General features: G+C 47.7%; 1 protein-coding gene across 1 annotated transcript; it reads left to right on the forward strand.

Moving 5' to 3' along the window:
• Positions 1–4,011: 4,011 nt before the first annotated feature.
• On the forward strand, positions 4,012–18,961 carry tnks1bp1 (tankyrase 1 binding protein 1). Its single transcript, XM_064308931.1, has 11 exons — positions 4,012–4,380; positions 4,481–5,721; positions 8,006–8,108; positions 8,573–10,681; positions 12,599–12,657; positions 12,997–13,153; positions 14,298–14,472; positions 15,014–15,129; positions 16,683–16,903; positions 17,277–17,368; positions 17,889–18,961. Exons 1-10 carry the CDS (start codon positions 4,012–4,014, stop codon positions 17,350–17,352), a joined length of 4,626 nt encoding a protein of 1,541 aa, XP_064165001.1. The 3' UTR covers positions 17,353–17,368; positions 17,889–18,961.
• Positions 18,962–19,619: the final 658 nt, after the last annotated feature.

A 19,619-nucleotide genomic window follows, 5' to 3' on the forward strand; every position in this document is an offset into this window, starting at 1 on the left:
TATAGTAAGATAGGTCTGCTGTAGGTAATTATTTAGCTGTGGTTGTTATAGTAAGATAGGTCTGCTGTAGGTAATTATTTAGCTGTGGTTGTTATAGTAAGATAGGTCTGCTGTAGGTAATTATTTAGCTGTGGTTGTTATAGTAAGATAGGTCTGCTGTAGGTAATTATTCAGTTGTGGTTGTGTAACATGGGTCTGCTGTAGGGAATTTTTTGGTTGTGGTTGTTATAGTAAGATAGGTCTGCTGTAGGTAATTATTCAGTTGTGGTTGTTATAGTAATATGATTGACTGCAGTTTCACTGTTCACCTACAGCCCTGTAGTATCGATGGAGAGAGAAATTTACCTCTCTCTCTTTCTTTCACACACACTCTCTCTTTCTCTCTAAAACTGGCCTAACCAGTGAGCCCCATCAGAGCCAGTAAAAACAAAACCAACCCAACCGGCTTCTCTGCATGTGTGTGTGAATGCGTGTGTGTGCGTGAATGTGTGTGTGTGTGCGTGAATACGTGAATGTTTGTGTGCACGTGAATGCGTATATGCATGAATGCTTGTGTGCATGTGAATGTGTATCAGCAACGTGAATGTGTGTCTGTGCACTTGTGCGTGAATTCTGTATGTTTGTGTGCGCAGTCTGTGTGTGCGCTCACACAGATAAAGAATGAGAGAGTCAGTAAAAGAGAAAATGGGCAGGAAAGAAACTGAAAGAATGAGAGAGCGTGAAAGACAGTAAGAGAGAGAATAGCAGTGAAAAGAGAGGATGGGAGTGTTCACTGGTGGAGTGTAAGAGCGTGACCGCAGCAGAACCGCAGCAGAACACTGCAGCCCCCGCCAGCTGGCTGTGTACTGCACCTGCTCCAGTGGACTGTGAACAACCCTCCCCTCCCCACCCCACCCCAGCCTAGTGACTGGCTGCAACCTGCATCACACCTGCCCCCCATGGCTACAAGCTATGACAACAGCACTGACCCCACCCACCCAGCCTGACGACAGTACTGACCCCACCACCCCTGCATCATGACAACAGTACTGACCCCACCCACACCAGCATCATGACAACAGCACTGACCCCGCCCACTCCAGCATCATGACAACAGCACTGACCCCGCCCACCCCAGCATCATGACAACAGTATTGACCCCGCCCACACCAGCATCATGACCACAGTACTGACCCCGCCCACCCCAGCATCATGAGAACAGTATTAACCCCGCCAACCCCAGCATCATGACCACAGTATGTGTGTGGTGGCCAGTGTGGTGCGCAGACCCCGGCCAGCACGTTTGGCCTTGCCGGGAAGGGGAGTGTTCGCTTACGAGCACGTGCAGTCAGCCCGGTGGCGAGTTGCCGACGTGCCGCGGAAAGTTACCGACGCGAAAAACGTGTTCTGCGACCGCGTGGCCCGCGGCTTGGGAGCCCGATTTGGGCGTGGCTCAGGAATGGGGTAGGCCGGGACGGTGAGCGCGGTATTTGAGAACATCTCCAGAGTACGGCACGACCAGCGATCGTGTGAATGCAGTCAGGAATGCGGAAGGAAATCCAAAAGAAGGGCAGATGCGCCGGAGCCAAAATGGCTCTGGCCCTGGATTTTTCTGGCTTGAAAACCCGCGTGAGCAAAGTTTCCCTTCGGATACTCGCTGTGCCATGCTCCACCCATAAACACCCGCGTTCACGCAAGATACATTTTGGAGGGAAACATAGCAAATGTTTTGCTGTGAGGAGTTGCCATTGCTAAGCAACGGTTCTGTGTGGATTGGAACACAGATCATCTGAAGAAGGCTCTTTGCTCGTGTGAAACATAGGCCCTGCACACTTGCCTTTTATTTGCTGTTCAGTAAATACCTTTTCCTTCCAAATCCTGTGCGTTCAGAATTCAGTAATTATCTTCTTAACACGAGCAGTCGAGATGTGGGTCAGGTTTGTCCAAATGTGATCTGAATCAGATTCCACCGGTGTCTGTCTGGACATAAATGCTCCAGCATATGTCTTCTTTTTTCACTAACATTCTGCTGACAAACATCTGTGTTTAATATTTAATAACACAATGTGTGCAGGAGTTGCGAGAAGGGGTTAGAAATGAACAATTTTTAATTTTGTTCATTTATGTTCCAGCGTTCACACCCACATTAATGAATGGAATGACGGTTATAACAAAATATGAAAACCAGTCAAGAAAGTTCTTGTGATGACATCACAGTGGGGTAGAACCAAGGACAGTGCGACAAAACTGTGGAAGTGTTGTTGTGGCAACGATAAACAAGCCCAAAATACGTAACAACTTGTAATCATTACCGGTGCTCCTTGCTGAAAGGTGCTTTCTGTTTACAGAGGGCCTAAATCTGGCACGTTGCTGAACATTTAAGTCCTCTCTATTGACCCTTGCAATCGTTCAATTTTATACGATTTCACTACCCCCTTTTTGGACACACAGTAAGGAACTACACTATATGGCCAGAGGTATGTGGACACCTGACATCCAACATCTCATCTGAAATTATGGGCATTAATATGGAGTTGGTCCACCATTTGCTGCTATAACAACCTCCACTCTTTTGGAAAGGCTTTATACTAGTTGTTGGAGGATTGCTGCAGGGATTTGCTTCCATTCAGCCATAAAAGCATTTGTGTGGTCCTGCACTGATTGGGCGATTAGGCCTGGCTCGCAGTTGGCTTTCCTATTGATCCCAAAGGTATTGGATGGTGATGAGGTCAGGGCTCTGTACAGGCCAGTCAAATTCTTCCACACTGTTCATGGCAAAACCATTCAAAACCGCTGTGTGCTAGGGGGCATTGTCATGCTGTTGCAAACTTTTGGGGAAGCATAGAATCATAGAGTGTGATGAATGAAAAACAGACCCAGACCAAGAGGTGTCAAGATATTTTCGGCTATATTGTATACATTTCCATATACCCTGAAGCGATATTGCGTTTGATAACCCTATGTCGTTTTCTTTTTGTGATGGTCTGTTATATACAGAATAAACGACTATATTATGTACAAAAAGTTTTATATTATTGATATTTTGGCTCTTGAGAAGTTAGTAGGCATGACGGGGTAGCGAGTAATGGCAGTGGCAACAGTGACCTAAATCCCAAAAGTATATTGTACTGAAGGATATAGTTTGTTTATGAGAAAAATTGTACTAAATGCTAGTACCTTTGTCAAAATGAAGATAGTATGGAGGTTGTTTTTGCTCTTTCTGTAGCTCTTACTTTATATAAAGAGAATTGGTTTGATAGTGTGAGTGATGTCTTGTTTTTACAAAAATCCTATTTGAAAAATTGTTGATGGGACAATGACATGGGTAGAGATACTACCTGGATCTGAATCACAGCCTCACTTTGCCTCTCTAGTAGGCCAGATAGGGGAGGGCTTTGGGTGCAGAAAGACATAACTTTGGGTTTCAGAGCCCGAGGGCGTGACAATGGGTTGGACTGGGCTTTGCAAGGAGAAAAATAAGTGGGAAAATGTTTTATGTTATTAACCTGTTTACATAGTGTTTTCTGTGTGCACACAGACTTGGGACACTTGTGACTGGAAGCGGGTGGAACAGTGGTGCAGTGGACAGCACTGTCACCTCACAGCAAGAAGGTGTGTTCTCCCCATGTCTGCATGCGTTTCCTCCCACAGTCCAAAGATGGTTTAAAATGCCCATAGGTATGAGTGTGTGAGCGAATGGTGTGTGTGTCCTGTGATGGCGACCTGTCCAGGGTGCCCAATGCATGCTTGCCCCCCCCCCCACCCCAGCCCTGGGTTGGTAATGGATGGCAGCTTGAACTAATGCTGGTCAGTTAAACCAGGCGGTGGATAATGGGGCCACAGTTAACCGAGCCAGCACTGTACTCTGTACTTCCCTCTCTCTGTATGACTAAACCTGATACCTACTGAATGGAGGCCTCTGTGTAACACACCCAATAATTACACACTTTGCAATTCAACTTCAGCTTACCTCCACTTCTCTCTCTCTCTCTCACTCCTCCTCCCTCTCTCCTGCAGGGTGTGCGTAAGGAGATGTCTGCCCAGGTGAAGATGGGAGAGGTCGGTGTTGGTGGGGTATCGGGGGGGCGTCTGCACCTCAGCCCCCTGGCCGACTCCAGCAACCACAGCCCCGTGGAGCCCCCCCCGTCCACCGAGGGTTCCCTTATCCTGGCCCGTGACCCCTCCAAACCCGCCACAGCGCCCAAGCCTCTGCTCACCCCCAAGCCCTTCTCCGTCCAGAGAAACTCCTCCATCCGCTCAATCTCCGCCCCCAAGCCTTTCACGAGACCCCCTCTCCAACTCGCGCAACCCTCCCCCAAAACAGATTCTCCTAGCACTGCCAATCCAGATGCTTCTAGAACCCCCAAACCAGAACCTGCTAGCACCCCCAAACCAGAACCTGCTAGCACCCCCAAACCAGAACCTGCTAGCACCCCCAAAACAGAACCTGCTAGCACCCCCAAACCAGAACCTGCTAGCACCCCAAAACAGAACCTGCTAGCACCCTCAAACAGAACCTGCTAGCACCCCCAAACCAGAACCTGCTAGCACCCCCAAACCAGAACCTGCTAGCACCCCAAAAACAGAACCTGCTAGCACCCCCAAAACAGAACCTGCTAGCACCCCCAAAACAGAACCTGCTAGCACCCTCAAAACAGAACCTGCTAGCACCCCCAAAACAGATCTTGCGAGCACGGCAAAACCCAATTCTGCTAGCACCCCTAAATCTGACTCAGACGGCACCACTAAAACAGACCTACCAAGGACCCCCAAACCAGATCCTGCTGGCACCCCTAAATCTGGCCCTGCCAAACTGGAAAAGGCCAGCCAGCCTAAACAGCCTCCTGTCGTAAAACCGAAACCAGATCGGCCCAGCACCCCCAAAACAGATCTGGTGGATGACCTAAAACAGGAAAATGTAAGCACTCCTGAACTAAACCCACCCATCACCTCCAAACCTGAACAACCCAGCACCCTCAAATCAGACTCAGTGGGCACCCTCAAATCTGAACCACCCAGCACACAGAAACCTCAACCTGTCACCCCCAAAACAGACGTTGTCAGAACCCCCAAAGCAGACCCACTAGTCACACCCAAAGCCATCCCGCCCCAAAGCCCAACCCCCCCGCGGAAGGAGGATGGGACAGGAGGCGTGGCCTCTGTGGGTGTACCCGACCTGGTTGAGCCAGATGAGCACAGTCCTGTTGAGCAGGGTCCTGAGACTACAGCCTCCATAGGCTCCGCCCCCGACCCACATGAGATCTCGAACCCCAGTTTTGTGCCCAGCTGGAGCAGGCGCCCCCTCTCTGCTGACCTCACCTCCAGGTTCAAGCCCTCAAGCCGACCCGAGCTCCCCCGCCGGCCGCTCGGGGCCCCAGCGAAAGTGGAGGAGGGTGGGGCAGAGGCGCCGCCCCCAGAACAGAACGACTGCCTTGTGGCTGCGGAGGAAACGTGCCAGAAGAAGGAGGAGGAGAAAGAGAGGGAGCAGGAGATCAGGGGAGGCAGTATCAAAAAACGAATCAGTCAGCTGTTCGACTTCGCCTCTTCCGGCGCTGCTAGCACCAGGGACCCTCCTCCGGAGGCAGAGCCTCAATCGGCAGTGCAGCCAGTCGAAGAGAAGGATGTCTCTGTGGGCGTGAAGCAGAGAATCAAAAAGCTGACGGCCGAGACTCCGCCTCCTCAAACCCCAAGTCCAAAGCCAACCTTCAAGCCCCGCCCACTGTCCCAAGACCTCACAAAATGGTAAGACCCACCCACATAAGTTCTGATTTTTATTTCATTATTTTTTGCGCTTACCTGTATTGCAGCTTGGGGTTCCCAAGCGTTCTAGGAAGTGTGTGATTTTGAGTCTGAGAAAGAAAACAACTAATGACTAAAAATGCTTGAAGGTGCTTCATCTACTGTCGGCTATTTTTAATTTGACAGAATCCTCCTGTTTCTGTGGCTTGTAGTGACGTACGGTGATGGCCACATTCCAAAGCACTGTGTAAAATTACATCAGCGTTCTGTTGTCCAAAGCACACACTTATCTCTCTGATAAACAGAGTAGCCACATTGTGAGAACGGGGCTCAAAAGCACATCTTGTCTGTTGTAAGGTCATTCATTTTGCAAATGAGGACCTTGAAAACTTTTGACAAACTCTGACTTGTGAAGTCTGTTTTTGTTTCAGAGTATTTCTGTGTGTGCCAGCTGCCATTCTTATCAGAACCTTCATGCAAACCCCTCCCCTTTATACCCCCTCTGGTGCCATTGGCTTTGCAGGAGTTTACTGTGCTGGTATTATGTGTGACTGAGGTCCACATATAAGACCTTTTGTTTAGTTACGCTCCTCAAATTTGGTCTTGGCCAAAATTAACATTGACTCACGTCATAAAGATCTCTAGCTCCTGTTCAGAAAACTTAGCATTTCTCCTGTTCCCTGACACTGGTTTTACTTGTTTCCGCTACCTGGGCCGTGTACATTTGTACCATCAGTAACTGCACTCACTGACTTATTTCGGTGTGGTCGCATGGTGATATACAAAATGATATGCATGGGAATAAGCAAAAATAATGTTGCTTGGTTAGTAGATTTACCCCTCAGACTTTGGACATAAGTGAACAGTTTGTTTTAATTTAGATGTATTTTTACAGTAGCATAAAGGCCTTCATCACCTAGAAAGACTGGACAAGTCTAGTTGAGCCGGACCCTGGATGCGTCCTGTGGGGAACATTGTGAGCTCCACAATCTCAGATCAAATTTGGCCCATGCCAGTGCCAACTGTGGACGGCAGCCCTCCAAGGGCAGTGCGCAGTTGGCTTCGCGCCGCCCAAAGGATATATGGTACGGATTGAGTCATCGGGGACAACAGTGTCAATGTTGATTGCATGAGCAACCCCTGTTGGCCATCTGGGCATGTGATGGCGTGGTCTCTGCGCGTGCATATGATTGGGTCTCCTCCACCCCCACTCTGCACGTGCGTATGATTGGGTCTCCTCCACCCCCACTCTGCACATGCGTATGATTGGGTCTGCTCCACCCCCACTCTGCACATGCGTATGATTGGGTGTCCTCCACCCCCACTCTGCACATGGGTATGATTGGGTCTCCTCCACCCCCACTCTGCACGTGCATGGCTTTGTGGCTGTGGTGTGAAAAGAAGCAGTTGGCTCTCACGCTTCACATCTCATGCTTCGTACATAGTTTACGAAGTGGACATTCGGAATTTGGGTGGGATTGGAGATGCCAATTTTTTTTTTAAAGAAATCAAAAAGAGGGTAAATTGTCCTTCAGTAGGCTAAAATGTTTAATTAAGAACAATTAGCAGCACATTACAGTACAGCGCTTGTTACTATGATTGGAACTAAAACCAGTTTACACAGTGGGTCCCCAGGACCAGGGCTGAGAAACAGTCCTAGATGTTGTAAAGCCTTAGCCCTATATTACACTCACAACATCAGCACTTTAGTGAGGTTTACACTAGACACGTGTAGAGTGATCCATGATTTTATTTCCCCGATTTTCCCAAAGTGCAGTCTCTCATTCTGTTTTGTTGCAGTAGAGAAAGAAATACATTATGGGAGAATTTTGCTAAGCTGAACAGGAAGTTTCCGGGAAACTTCAGCTTGAGAAATCGTATCTACACACTACTTCTGCCATTTAATTTGCAGAACAATAAAGATGAATAATGTTATTAATTTGTTTTGTGGTCACATAGCAGGCCAGGATGTCTGTGTCACAAGCTATGTTTGTGTAAACAGTCTGGGAATTGTGTTTGTGTAAACAGTTTGGGAGTTGTTTGTGTCAACAGTTTGGTAGTTGTGTTTGCGTAAACAGGAGTTGTGCTTGTGTGAACAGGACTTGTGCCTGTGTAAACAGGGGCTGTATTTATGTAAATGGCACTTGTTTATATATGTGGGACCTGTGTTTGTGTAAACAGGCACTGCACTTGCTAACACCAGCTGTGTTGGTGTACACATGAACTGCATTTGTGTAAGTGGTCATGTTTGTGAACACAGTCTTCTCTCCTCGGATCTGGGTCACAGTTTTGCAGTGGAAAAAGAGCCTGCTTTGCCAAGCAGTCCCAGGGCTTTGGAGAAGGAGGGAACCAGAGGCCCCCCAGAGGAGACCAGTGAGGCTCATGGGAAGGTGAGTTTAACAAAGATTCTTCCGAAAACAGCATTAGCAGGGTATAGATGCAAAACACTGTTTGAAGACGATAAAGAGAGCTAACATTACTCACCTCACGCAGAGAGCTGCTAGCTGGCTCATCCTGTTAAAGCACTGCTCCAGTGTGCGGATACACTTATAATCTGGTGTAGAATCCAGGCCGTGCCAGTGCTGGCTGTGGCTGGTAGCTTCCCAAGGCAGCGTGTAATTAGCATGACCAAGAAAGCAGTAGACGGTATCAAGTGTTTTGAAGTAGAGAATGTATGATTTTGTGCACCCTCCCAAATTTACTCAGGACATTTCTGTGGCAGGACAGGCCACTAGATGCAATTGGAAATTCATATTTGGGAGGAAAAAGTAAACATCAGGTTTAAAAAAAAAAGAAAGAAAGATAATAACTCCAAATCTGTCTTTTTCTTTTGTTTTTCATCCACCACCTGAAGGACTTAATTTCCCGTGTCCGTGAGCAGCCAAAGGAAAAAGAGAATGGGGTCGGAGAGGAGGAGGCGGAGGAAGGGGGCAGAGAACAGGAAGTGGGGGTGGAGACTGACCAGGAAGTCCAGTCTGAGAACAAGGTGGAGAAAGGCAGCAAAGGGGGCGGAGGAGAGGACGTGAGGAGCCCCTCCCCCAGGGATGAGGGAGGTGGGTTGAGCAGCCCTGGCTCTGCCCCCATACTGCTGGCTGCCGAGTGCGTTCCTGTTGCACGGATGGAGGACAAAGCCACACCCACCGAAGCTCAGCCCAAGGATGACACGCCTACACCTGCTGCCCAGAAGGAAATGGAGAGAGTTGCACAAATGAAGAGGGAAATAGAAGAAAGAATGGAGAGAGAAATTGAGAGAAAGAGGGAGGAAGAAAGGGTGGGGAAAGAGAGGAGAGAAAAGGCAAGGGTGGAGAAAGAGATAGAGGAGAGGAAAGAGAAGGAAAGGATAGAGAATGAGATAAAGATGAAAAAGGAAAAAGAAAGATTGGAGAGAGAGTTGGAAGAGAGAAGAGAGAAAGAAAGGTTGGAGAAGGAGATGGAGGAGAGGAGAGAGAGTGAAAGAGTGGAGAAGGAGATGGAGGAAAAGAGAAAAAGGGAAAGGATAAAGAGGGAGTTAGAAGAGATGAAAGAAAAGGAAAGGTTGGAGAAGGAGATGGAGGCGAAGAAAGAAAAAGAAAGGTTGGAGAAGGAGATGGAGGAGAAAAAGGAAAAAGAAAGAGTGGAGAGAGAGTTGGAAGAGAGGCGGGAGAGAGAAAGGTTGGAGAAGGAGATGGAGGAGAGGAAAGAGAGTGAAAAAGTAGAGAGGATGTTGGAAGAGAGGAGAGAGAGTGAAAGAGTAGAGAAGGAGATGGCGGAGAAGAGAAAAAAGGAAAGGGTAAAGAGGGAGTTGGAAGAGAGCAGAAAAAAGGAAAGGTTAGAGAAGGAGATGGAGGAGAAGAGAGAAAAAGAAAGGTTGGAGAAGGAGATGGAGGTGAAAAGAGAAAAAGAAAGGTTGGAGAAAGAGATGGAAGAGAAAAGAGAAAAAGAAAGGTTGGAGAGGGAGCAGGAGAAGAGAGAAAAAGAAAGGTTGGAAAATGAGATGGTGGTGAAAAGAGAAAAGGAAAGGGTGGAGAGGATGTTGGAGGAGCAGAGAGAAAGAGAAAGGATGGAAAAGGAGATGGAGGAGAAAAGAGAAAAGGAAAGGTTGGAGAGGGAGAGGGAAAAGAGAGAAAAAGAAAGGGTATTGAAGGAGATGGAGGAGAAGAGAGAAAAAGAAAGGTTGGAGAGGGAGATGGAGGGGAAGAGAGAAAAGGAAAGGTTGGAGAGGGAGATGGAGGAGAAGAGAGAAAAGGAAAGGGTGGAGAGGATGTTGGAGGAGAGGAGAGAAAGAGAAAGGTTGGAGAGGGAGACGGAGAAGAGAGAAAAAGAAAGGTTGTTGAAGGAAATTGAGGAGAAGAGAGAAAGAGAAAGAGTGAAGAAGGAGTTAGAAGAAATGAGGGAAAAAGAAAGGATAGAGAGAGAGTTGGAGACGAAGAGAGAAAGAGAAAGGGTGGAGAAGGAGTTGGAGGAGAAGAGGAAGAGAGAAATGATGGAGAAAGAAAGACAAATTGAGATTGAAACAAAACGGAGGGAGATGGAAAGAGAGAGGAAAAGGGAGGATGAGGAGAGGATGAAAGTGACTGCTGTGAAGCTGCCTGAACAAGCCCCCCAGGGAGAGAGCAGAGCGGGCGGGGCCGATGGGGGGGGCGGGGCCAAGGAGCCGGGCGAGGAGGTGCGCTTCGACGACTTCTCGGTGAAGCCTCGGCGGTGGGGGAGCCAGGGGAGGGCCTTGTGGTCCAGCAGGGACAGCCCCGCCCTGTGGGAGGGGCGACAGGAGGAGGAGGAGTCAAAGAGTGTGCCAGAGAGAGAGGAGGCTGCGGGGACTCCTGGCGATTGGTCCGCGTCGGTAGGCGAGCCGGGCGGCTCTGGCCCCACCTCCGCCGGCGACGGCAGCAGCACCCGGCGGGAGCCTGACGAGACCCCTCCCCAAACCCCGCCCCCATCTCCACCCGTCCTGGAGCTGCGGACAGAAGCCCCGGAAGACACGGAGGTGAGGGGAGGAGCCTGTATGTGTGTGTGCGTGTGAGTGCGTGTGTGCGTGTGTTGGGTGTAAGTGTGAGTAATCACACAGGCACGTTCACACCCAGCTCCCTCCTCCTGTTTAAGAGTCTATACAGAGTGACACACTACACACTGACTATTAACTCTGAGCCCTAACTCTGTGTTCTGACACTGAGCTCTACAGTTTACAATTTGATCGATTCACAGATGCTTTTACCCAAAAGGACTTACAAAAGTGACTTTCACATGATAAGCAAATGCCACTAGAGCTAGATAAGCAAAGTTTCAATTATATAAGTGTGACAGTCAAGGTGCATGCCTTAAGACCTGCAAGATAAAGAACGAGAAGGGTTAGTTTTTTATGAAATATAATAATAAAAATAATACAATAATAGAAATAATTCATTGAAGTGTATCTTGAATTTTAAGCATTTGTGGAAAACAGCTGGACACTCTTGTTTTCCTAACTTAATTGCGGAAGTTCATTCCACTTTTGGGGGACCAGGACAGAGGAGAGCCAGGGCAATGAGGAGAGGTTGCCAGATGCTCCAATTGTGATGTGACAGCCAGTGGGAGGTCTGGTTGGAGTGTGTGGTGTCATCATAGTGTGAAGATGAGCTGATATGAGTAGGTTTTTTTTAGAATGTTTTAAGTCCATGTTCTAGAACTTCATTGCTTGTGATTGTTACATTTTCTTCAGAATGACCCTGTAGCTCAGGAGTTGATTGCAGACTCTGAGCTTGAGAGTTTTATATTGAAATGAGAGAAGTGAGATGGGGTGGTAATTGTGTGCATCTTCTGGGTTGAGAGAAGGCAGTGACACAGGCCATCTTTAGACCAGCAGGGACTGTGGTCTAGCATTGTGCACTGTGCTGCAACACTGAGCTCTAAGACTGAGCTCTGACAGTTAGCTTGAACACTGAGCCTTCACACTGAAGTCTGGGATGGAGCGCACTCTGAGGTGTGTTCCAGAGTGTGAAGGCAGCAGAGGGATGTGAGGTATTCCTTCAGTGTGGAAGTGTTCTACTCTGAAACACATACCAGTTTCTCCTGTTGAGTCGTCAACACCTCACTTTTTGTTCTCAAACTGCCTGTTTGCTGCACTGCTGCCCCCTGGTGGTTGCATTGCAATACAGCACTAATGGCCATCACTGGCTAGTTGCTACCAAGTGCAGTGCAGAGCAGAGCATTTCCCAAACACTGTCCCCTGCTCCTCTGGTAGACAATGCATGTCCTGATTTAGAGTTAGATCTGCAGTGTGTGTATGAGCTACATCCACTTCCCTTTCTTTGTGTGAATACAAAAATAGTGTTACTTCAGAACATGCTAACTGGCCACCCATGGGGTAAACATATCCTTTACTGTCTCTCAGGATTCAGAATGTTTTCATTGAGGGAACTTTGAGAGGTTTTGATTGAACGATGTGAGAACTGCAGTTAATAATAATAATTATTATTATTATTATTATAAGCAGACAGTCCACCCTCATTTCATATGTTTAGCTTTATTCAGACCAGGAGAGAGGTGCCAAGTTAGGGGATCGAACCTCGAACCTTGCAGAGGAACATCCATACCTCTTAATATATGGACCATTCAGTTATTGTTTTATTGCTTTTTTATTTGCTCTGAATCTGGGACTGTGATTACTTTTCTGAGATCTGGATTCTGTGAAATGTTTGAATGTTACGATGTTTATTGTTCAGGCTTAGTTTGTGAAATCAGTGTCATCACGTCCGGTAAAATTTTCAAAAAGAAATGTTTAAACGAGGTGTTCAATCTCAAGGTTCTCTGAGTCTTTGACATCTAATAACCAGTTATGTTCCTATTTTTCTTGCATATTTTAACTCCCGTTGTCATGTTCCCTCACTCCTCTCCTCTCTTCTCCCTTGTTCCCTCTTTCTCTCAGGAGGAGGGTGAGGCAGAGTTGGTGGTGGAGACAGACCCGGAAACGCTGGCGGAGGGCAGGTGAGCTCTACACACACACAGGGGTGCCGTATGGGGGGGGGTGCAGGGGAGTTAAGATGATTCGAAGGGCCCTGACTGACAGGGGCCCTCAAAAATGTAGGATTCCATTGGATTTCCTGGGGTGGTGGGGTCCAATATGAGATCTTTTCATGGGGCCCAAAATCCCTGGTGGTGCCCCTGCACACACACACATTATATATACACGTAAGTACAAACCCAGTCAAATCCAGGAGTTTGTCGCACTTTGTCCCGCCCCACCACTGACACACTGTTGGTCCTCAGTTTGGTGGAATAGTGAATAATGAGATCTGTGTTCTTTACTGTGAATCCTGTACCCAGCCTGACTCCCATCACCCCAAGACCGGATGACCTCATAAACTTGTCACCAGACGAGCCTCTGCCAGGAGAGCCCGACACACCTAGTAACCAGGAGACTGATGATGACATCATCGACTTCACTCCCAGCACGGACCCTGAGCCCCTCCCCCTTCCTGAGGTCAGTCATGAACTCCACCCCTCTTCTGAAAACATTTTGATTGACACACCCAGGGTTTTACTACTGGGTTTCAACACATCCTTAGCACACATCTAAGTGCAACATGAGAGTGTGATTTTTATTTGTTATAACTAGAAAATGTGTGCGTGTGTGTATGTGGTGTGTGCATGGTGTGTGTGTGTGTGTGTGGTGTGTGTGCGTGTGTGTGTGTGTGTATGGTGTGTGTGCATGCATGTGTGTGTACGGTGTTTGGTGTGTGCATGGCGTGTGTGTGGTATGGTGTGATGTGGTGTGCGCATGGCGTGTGGTGTATGGTGTGTATGGGGGTGTGTACATGGCGGTGTGTGTTGTGTATGGTCTGTGTGCATGGTGTGTGTGTGTGTATGGTGTGTGTGCATGGCGTGTGTGTGTGTATGGTGTGTGTGTGGTGTGTGCATGGCGTGTGTGTGTGTATGGTGTGTATGTGGTGTGTGCATGGCGTGTGTGTGTGTATGGTGTGTGTGTGGTGTGTGCATGGCGTGTGTGTGTGTATGGTGTGTATGTGGTGTGTGCATGGCGTGTGTGTGTGTGTGTGTATGGTGTGTATGTGGTGTGTGCATGGCATGTGTGTGTGTGTGTGTATGGTGTGTGTGCGTGTGTGTGTGTGTGTATGTGGTGTGTGCATGGCGTGTGTGTGTGTGTGTATGCTGTGTGTGCGTGTGTGTGTGTGTGTATGTGGCGTGTCCGTGTGCGTGTGTGTGTATGTGGCGTGTGCATGGCGTGTGTGTGTGTGTGTGTGTGTGTGTGTGTGTGTATGTGGTGTGTGCATGGCGTGTGTGTGTGTATGGTGTGTATGTGGTGTGTGCATGGCGTGTGTGTGTGTATGGTGTGTGTGTGGTGTGTGCATGGCGTGTGTGTGTGTGTGTGTGTATGGTGTGTGTGTGTGTGTGTGTATGTGGTGTGTGCATGGCATGTGTGTGTGTGTGTGTATGCTGTGTGTGCTGTGTGTGTGTGTGTATGTGGTGTGTATGTGGTGTGTGCATGGTGTGTATTTGGTGTGTGCATGGCGTGTGTGTGTGTATGGTGTGTATGTGGTGTGTGCATGGTGTGTGTGTGTGTGTGTGGTGTGTGTGCGTGTGTGTGTGTGTGTATGGTGTGTGTGCAGTTCCCCACATCGCTGCTGGACACCAGCGCTCAGCTCGCGAAGGCGGAGCTTGGACGGAGGCGGAATCGGAGTCGGCCGTCGATGCCTCCCAGGCCTGTCAGTCAAGGCGCTCCGCTCGGCAAACTGCAGGAGGCCGTGGACGAGCCGGACGACTGCATGTTCCGTGACTCCACAGGTAGCCCCGCCCCAAAGTCCCATCTGGTGCCCAGTTCCAGTTCCTTTTGTTCAGCTCCTGCACAGGTGTGCTCTGTTCAACGCTGAAGGACGCCCCCTGGTGGATAAGCCTGGGATACAGATAGGAAAAAACTCTTCCAACAGCAGCACTAATTATATATGGAATTTTTCCATCCGGTTCGATTAGAGTCACATCCGGAGGTCTGAGCTGGATTCTGCCATTGCGGAACATGAATGTAAAATGCCTTTCCACCTTCACCGTTTTTACTGACAGATAACATCCCATAATAAGTTTGCAGGAGTCACGAGACACTCTGTTGTAAAGCCAGCGCTCAGTCCTGATGAAGCACTGAGTACAGCTGGGAGAAATATGGAATCTCAGTCTAAACACACACAATCGGACACGCAACACATTAAAATTAAGTGTAAACAGATGACCATATATATATATATATATGAGATGTACAGAAATCAGATTTGTCAGTTGTTTTGGGTGTGACTGTAGACGGGGCTTAAGTCTGTCTCTCCCTCTCTCCTAGAAGTCGCGGCAGAGTCTTCTTATGGGGCGGATTTGCATTCAGAGGTGGAGCCCTCTCCGCCGCCCAGCCAATCGCAGAGAGTCCCCGTCTTCCCCGGAATGGACCCTTCAGCCCTCAAGGTGAGGAGCCACTCACTGCCGTCTGAGCCAGTGTCAGCGCCGATGGTCCCATCTGCTCCTGTTCCCTCGCCTGATTGGCTGTTTCTCTGTCTGACTGAAGTCAGTATGTTTCTTGATGCAGTAATTCACGCAGGGCCGCTGGGTGGCTCATCCTGTTAAGGTCCCCACAGTGTGATACCGAATCTGGGTTGTGCTCGTGCCAAGTGGCTGGCAACCTACAAGGTGGCACTCAACTGGGTTTCAGCAGGAATTAAAGCATTATTGTGCCCAGTAGCGACCTCTGCTGGGCAACAGGGCACATCCAAGTCTGTTGAGCAGCGCATGCGCTGCCTTCCTCCAGGTCCAAGCCCTGCTTGTGAATTGCAGCTTAATAAAGTAAGAGGCGACAGTGGCAATATCACAGGCTTCAGAGGAGAGTGCTCTCCAGTATCGATAGGGGTGGTTGCAGCATGTGAACGCTGGTATACATGATTGAGCACTCCAAACTGGGGAGAAAAGTATAATAGCAATCAGAAGGAAGTGCCTAATGAATGAAGATTGAGGTTTTAGGCTTTTTCATGCTTAACTACCAGGGCCCATGTTTGGCAGTACTGATGTAGCAGAACAAGGTCCGTGTGACAACAGTACCAAACCAATCAGCCATTTTGAACTCTTTATCATACTGTGAGACTTGTGGCTTCAGACTGGTCCAGCACTAGCTGCTTTTACATCCATATTTTTTCCCATTCCAAATGTAATTATTCTAATTAAAGATTCCAAATTGATTGTTTACATGAACGCCGAATAAAGTGCTCATACTGAATATATTTTTATATGCCTCGGTTGTAGTAAACTTTCTTTTTGTATAAAATTTCACTTCATGCAGTCTGCGCCAACCCTATTCAAAAATTGGGTTCAAGCGCAATGCTTCTGTTTCTCCTGTTCCTGACCAGCTTTGCTTGGCAACTGCCATGTTTCTGAATCTCCCGCAAACTCAAAACACGTTGCTTGTCCCAAGGGAGGAACATGCACAGAATCAAAAATCAGAAATTAATCTGAATGAGCATTTGCATGGCCATTAGTCACTAATGTTCTCCGACTGAATTGATTATCAAAAGTTTACACCACCCCTTTCAAACCAAATGCCAAATGAAATTTCAGCCGAAATGGACCAGTGTTATTCTGACTGAGGTGCTTACATGAGTATTCTGATTAGGGTCTTGTTATTATTCCAGTTATTGAGAGAATATGAGCCTCCGTGTAATGCAGCTGCTGCTGCCAGATCTGATGTCAGTGTTGGAGCTGGACCCAAACTACAGCCCTGCTTCGCTCCAAGCAATGAGAGAAAAAGTCTGTTGTTTTGTTGGCAGTATGTATACCAGGTTAATTTCCTGTTGGCCTATAGATAGATTTCATGATGTAATATACTTTACCCCATACCTCTCTTTCCCCCTCTCTCTCTTGCTCTTTCTCTCTCCTGCTCCCCCCCACTCTTTGTCCCCCCTTTCCCTCCCCTTCTCTGTCTTTTTCCCTCTTTCCTGTTTACTCTCTCTCTCTCTCTCTCTGTCTCACAGGCGGTGCTGCAGAAGCGAGGGGGGGATTCTGATGGACAGGCTGACAGACGCGCCCCCTCTCCGTTGGAGCTGTTGCGCCGCGTTCCGGCATCTTCCCACCCCTCCCCCCCTCAGCTCTCCTGCCCTGCCCCCTCCCCTCCTCCGCGCACCCGCTCCACCAAATCACCCATCCCTCCAGGAGCAGCCAGGGTGCTGCCCCCTGCTGCTGGGACAGAGGACAGGCAAGCAAAGGCTTCGCTTCTCAGAAACACACATCACAGCACATAACAGCACACATGACACATCACAGCACATCACAGCACATACACAGCACACCTCACAACAGGCAACACAGAATCAGTCCGCATGATGCAACTTTCAAAAACTCTAAAACGACAATCACCATTTTTCTGTTGCTTGACAAAGTTGTTCTTTATGGGCATTAATAGCACTGTTCACAATGTGTCACAATAACATGGTTACTAACTCCCTTTAGGGTAATTACGTGCTTATTACCACCCTTTATGGCATGTGTATGATTATTAACACACCTTGTGGCAATTGCATGATTATTAATGTAATTATTGGCATAATTTCAATTATTACGCTCTTTAGGGTGGAGTCCACACCTCCCTGGCTTCAGGAGCTGAAGTCCAAGAAGCAATTCGCTCAGTCTGGTGGAGACCCATAGACACCACAAAGAAAGGGTGAGCGCTCTTCTCTCCCTTCTCCTCTCAATCTCTCCCCTTCTTTCTGTCTCCATTTCTTCTTTTTCCCCCTTTTCTTTCTCTCTCTTCTCTTTTTCAGTCTCCGGTCTTCTCTCTCCGTCTCCATTTCTGTCTTCTCTCCAGCCTTCACTCTCTTCTGTTCATCTCACTGGTTCGTTCACCATGAGCTCCTTGTTGATTACGCGTTTTTAAATAATAATAATAATAAAATGCCGATAAGGACAGATTGGAGAGCCCATTTGACTAAGCCCTCTTCCTATAAAAGCCTTTTCTTGGAGTGCGGGGGTGGGAGGGGAGGGTGCTGTTGCCTGTTTATTTGCTATCCTCTCATAACTCTTAACAGTGTGCATGAATATTTAGCATGTTATGAATGATTATTGTGTAAATATGTCTGTGGATGGCTCTGATTTAGACTTCTACTGATTTTGTTTTTGTCAATTTGATGGATGAATGGTTATTTTCAACGGTCGTTGTCACTTACGTTTATTTAATTTTACAGGTTTACACGAGGAGGAAATGGCGGAAGCTTTGACCTTTAACCTGGAAATGAACAGAAACTTGCTATCAAGTTTTTTCTCTTGAGTTTTTTTTTCGTGACTTTTGCTTGTGAATCTCGTGGCAGCAGTAGGGTTTGATATATGCACAAAGTGCCTTTCCGGAAAGAGTGGAGAAAAGGGCCTTTTCTGTCGAACGAGTCTTTGCATACAGTCACTTTACTCTCTATCTGCACAGAAGGGGGGGGACCAATTCTGTCCCTGCACTTGTTGCACAAGGGAAAGGTTAGCCTGCAGGACCAAGCACTTCTTAACCTGATGCACAACAAATTCAGGACAGGATGATGTTTTAAAAAATGTTTTATTACTTATAAGTTTTTTATATAATTAATGCAGTCTGTCTCTGTCTTCCTGTTCACAGTTTTAAAAAATCTGTTTCTCTCTTTTATTTGTGTTTTGTTTTGTTACATTTTTGTTGTTGTTGTCGAACTGGCTGTTAGACCGGCACAAAGTTTACAGGATCAACCCTCTTAAGGGACAGTTTAATCAAAGCACCCGGAGCCTTAGACTGTATCCCACACTGCCCGTCTCCGGTCCCTCTGTTTAGCGCCTGTTGTGCTGGGTCCAGTGGAATCAAAGTGTGTTTTTTAATTCATCTAAAATTCTGAGAATTTGATTCTGATTGGCCCAGATGCCCTCCGATGACACCGGTAAAATATTAACTTTCGTTGGTCGCGAATGGCGATTCACTGCGATGCCGAACAACAATTTTTTTAAACCTGGTTCATAATATTTCTTCCTGTAGACCAATGTAATGTAATGTTTGGTTTGATCTGTATGTGAAGATTTCAGGCTATCTTAGGCCCGTGTGTGCACATGTGTTTGTGTGTGTATGTGTGTGTGTGTGTGTGTGTGTGTGTGTGTGTGTGAATGGTGTCTTCTGTAAAATTATCCTTTTGTCAGGGCTTTTTTAAAAAGATTGTTTCTTTCTTAATTTCAACGCAAAGGCTATAGTCTTGTGTGAGGCCATTGTCAAAGTGGAAATTGATAAATAAAATAAAGTTTGCTATGAAATGGATGGATGGCCTTTTGTGTCTTATTTGCGGTCAGTTCTGGGTTTAGACTTTTACTATGTTACTTTGCAGCTGATGTTTTTTTGGATGTTTTGAGGTTGTGCAGTGAGATCACTCCTGGCTGGATGTGCGGTGCTATGTGAGCCAAATTAACGTCCCACCCCTTCCCATCTGGACCCACCCCCCCCACCCCCCAAGTGATGATTCATTTCCTTCAGCCTGTTTTAATTTGTGACTCCGGGCGACAAAAGAGACAGAAAACAGATGACCAACATTGAGATGTTTCGCTCTGTGCTTCATGTAAAATCAAGGGCCCTTTTAACAAATGTCTCCCCAGTCTGTATGAGAGGAACCTAGATACGGCATGTCAGGGTGCCCCTCAATCCTCCATCAGCGCACTGTGTGTTTGGGCAGATGGGGTGTGGCCAGGGAGGGGGGTCCAGGTCCCATTTTTTTGCTGAGTGAGGGCAAATTGCTGAACTCCCCCCCCCTCCCAGCCAATGGTGAGTTCATGCCCAGACTGTGTGCCCTGGCACTGCGGGTAGACAGCTGGCACAGAGGTGGATGGTTGGATTTGGCGGGCATGGCGTGCCAGCTCTGGAGCCCTATTGAGAGGCAGTGTGACGGACACAATGCGGGCGACAGACCTGCTGTATCAACAGC

The sequence above is a fragment of the Anguilla rostrata genome, chromosome 14 (genome assembly GCF_018555375.3).
Source record: "Anguilla rostrata isolate EN2019 chromosome 14, ASM1855537v3, whole genome shotgun sequence".
NCBI lineage: Eukaryota > Metazoa > Chordata > Actinopteri > Anguilliformes > Anguillidae > Anguilla > Anguilla rostrata.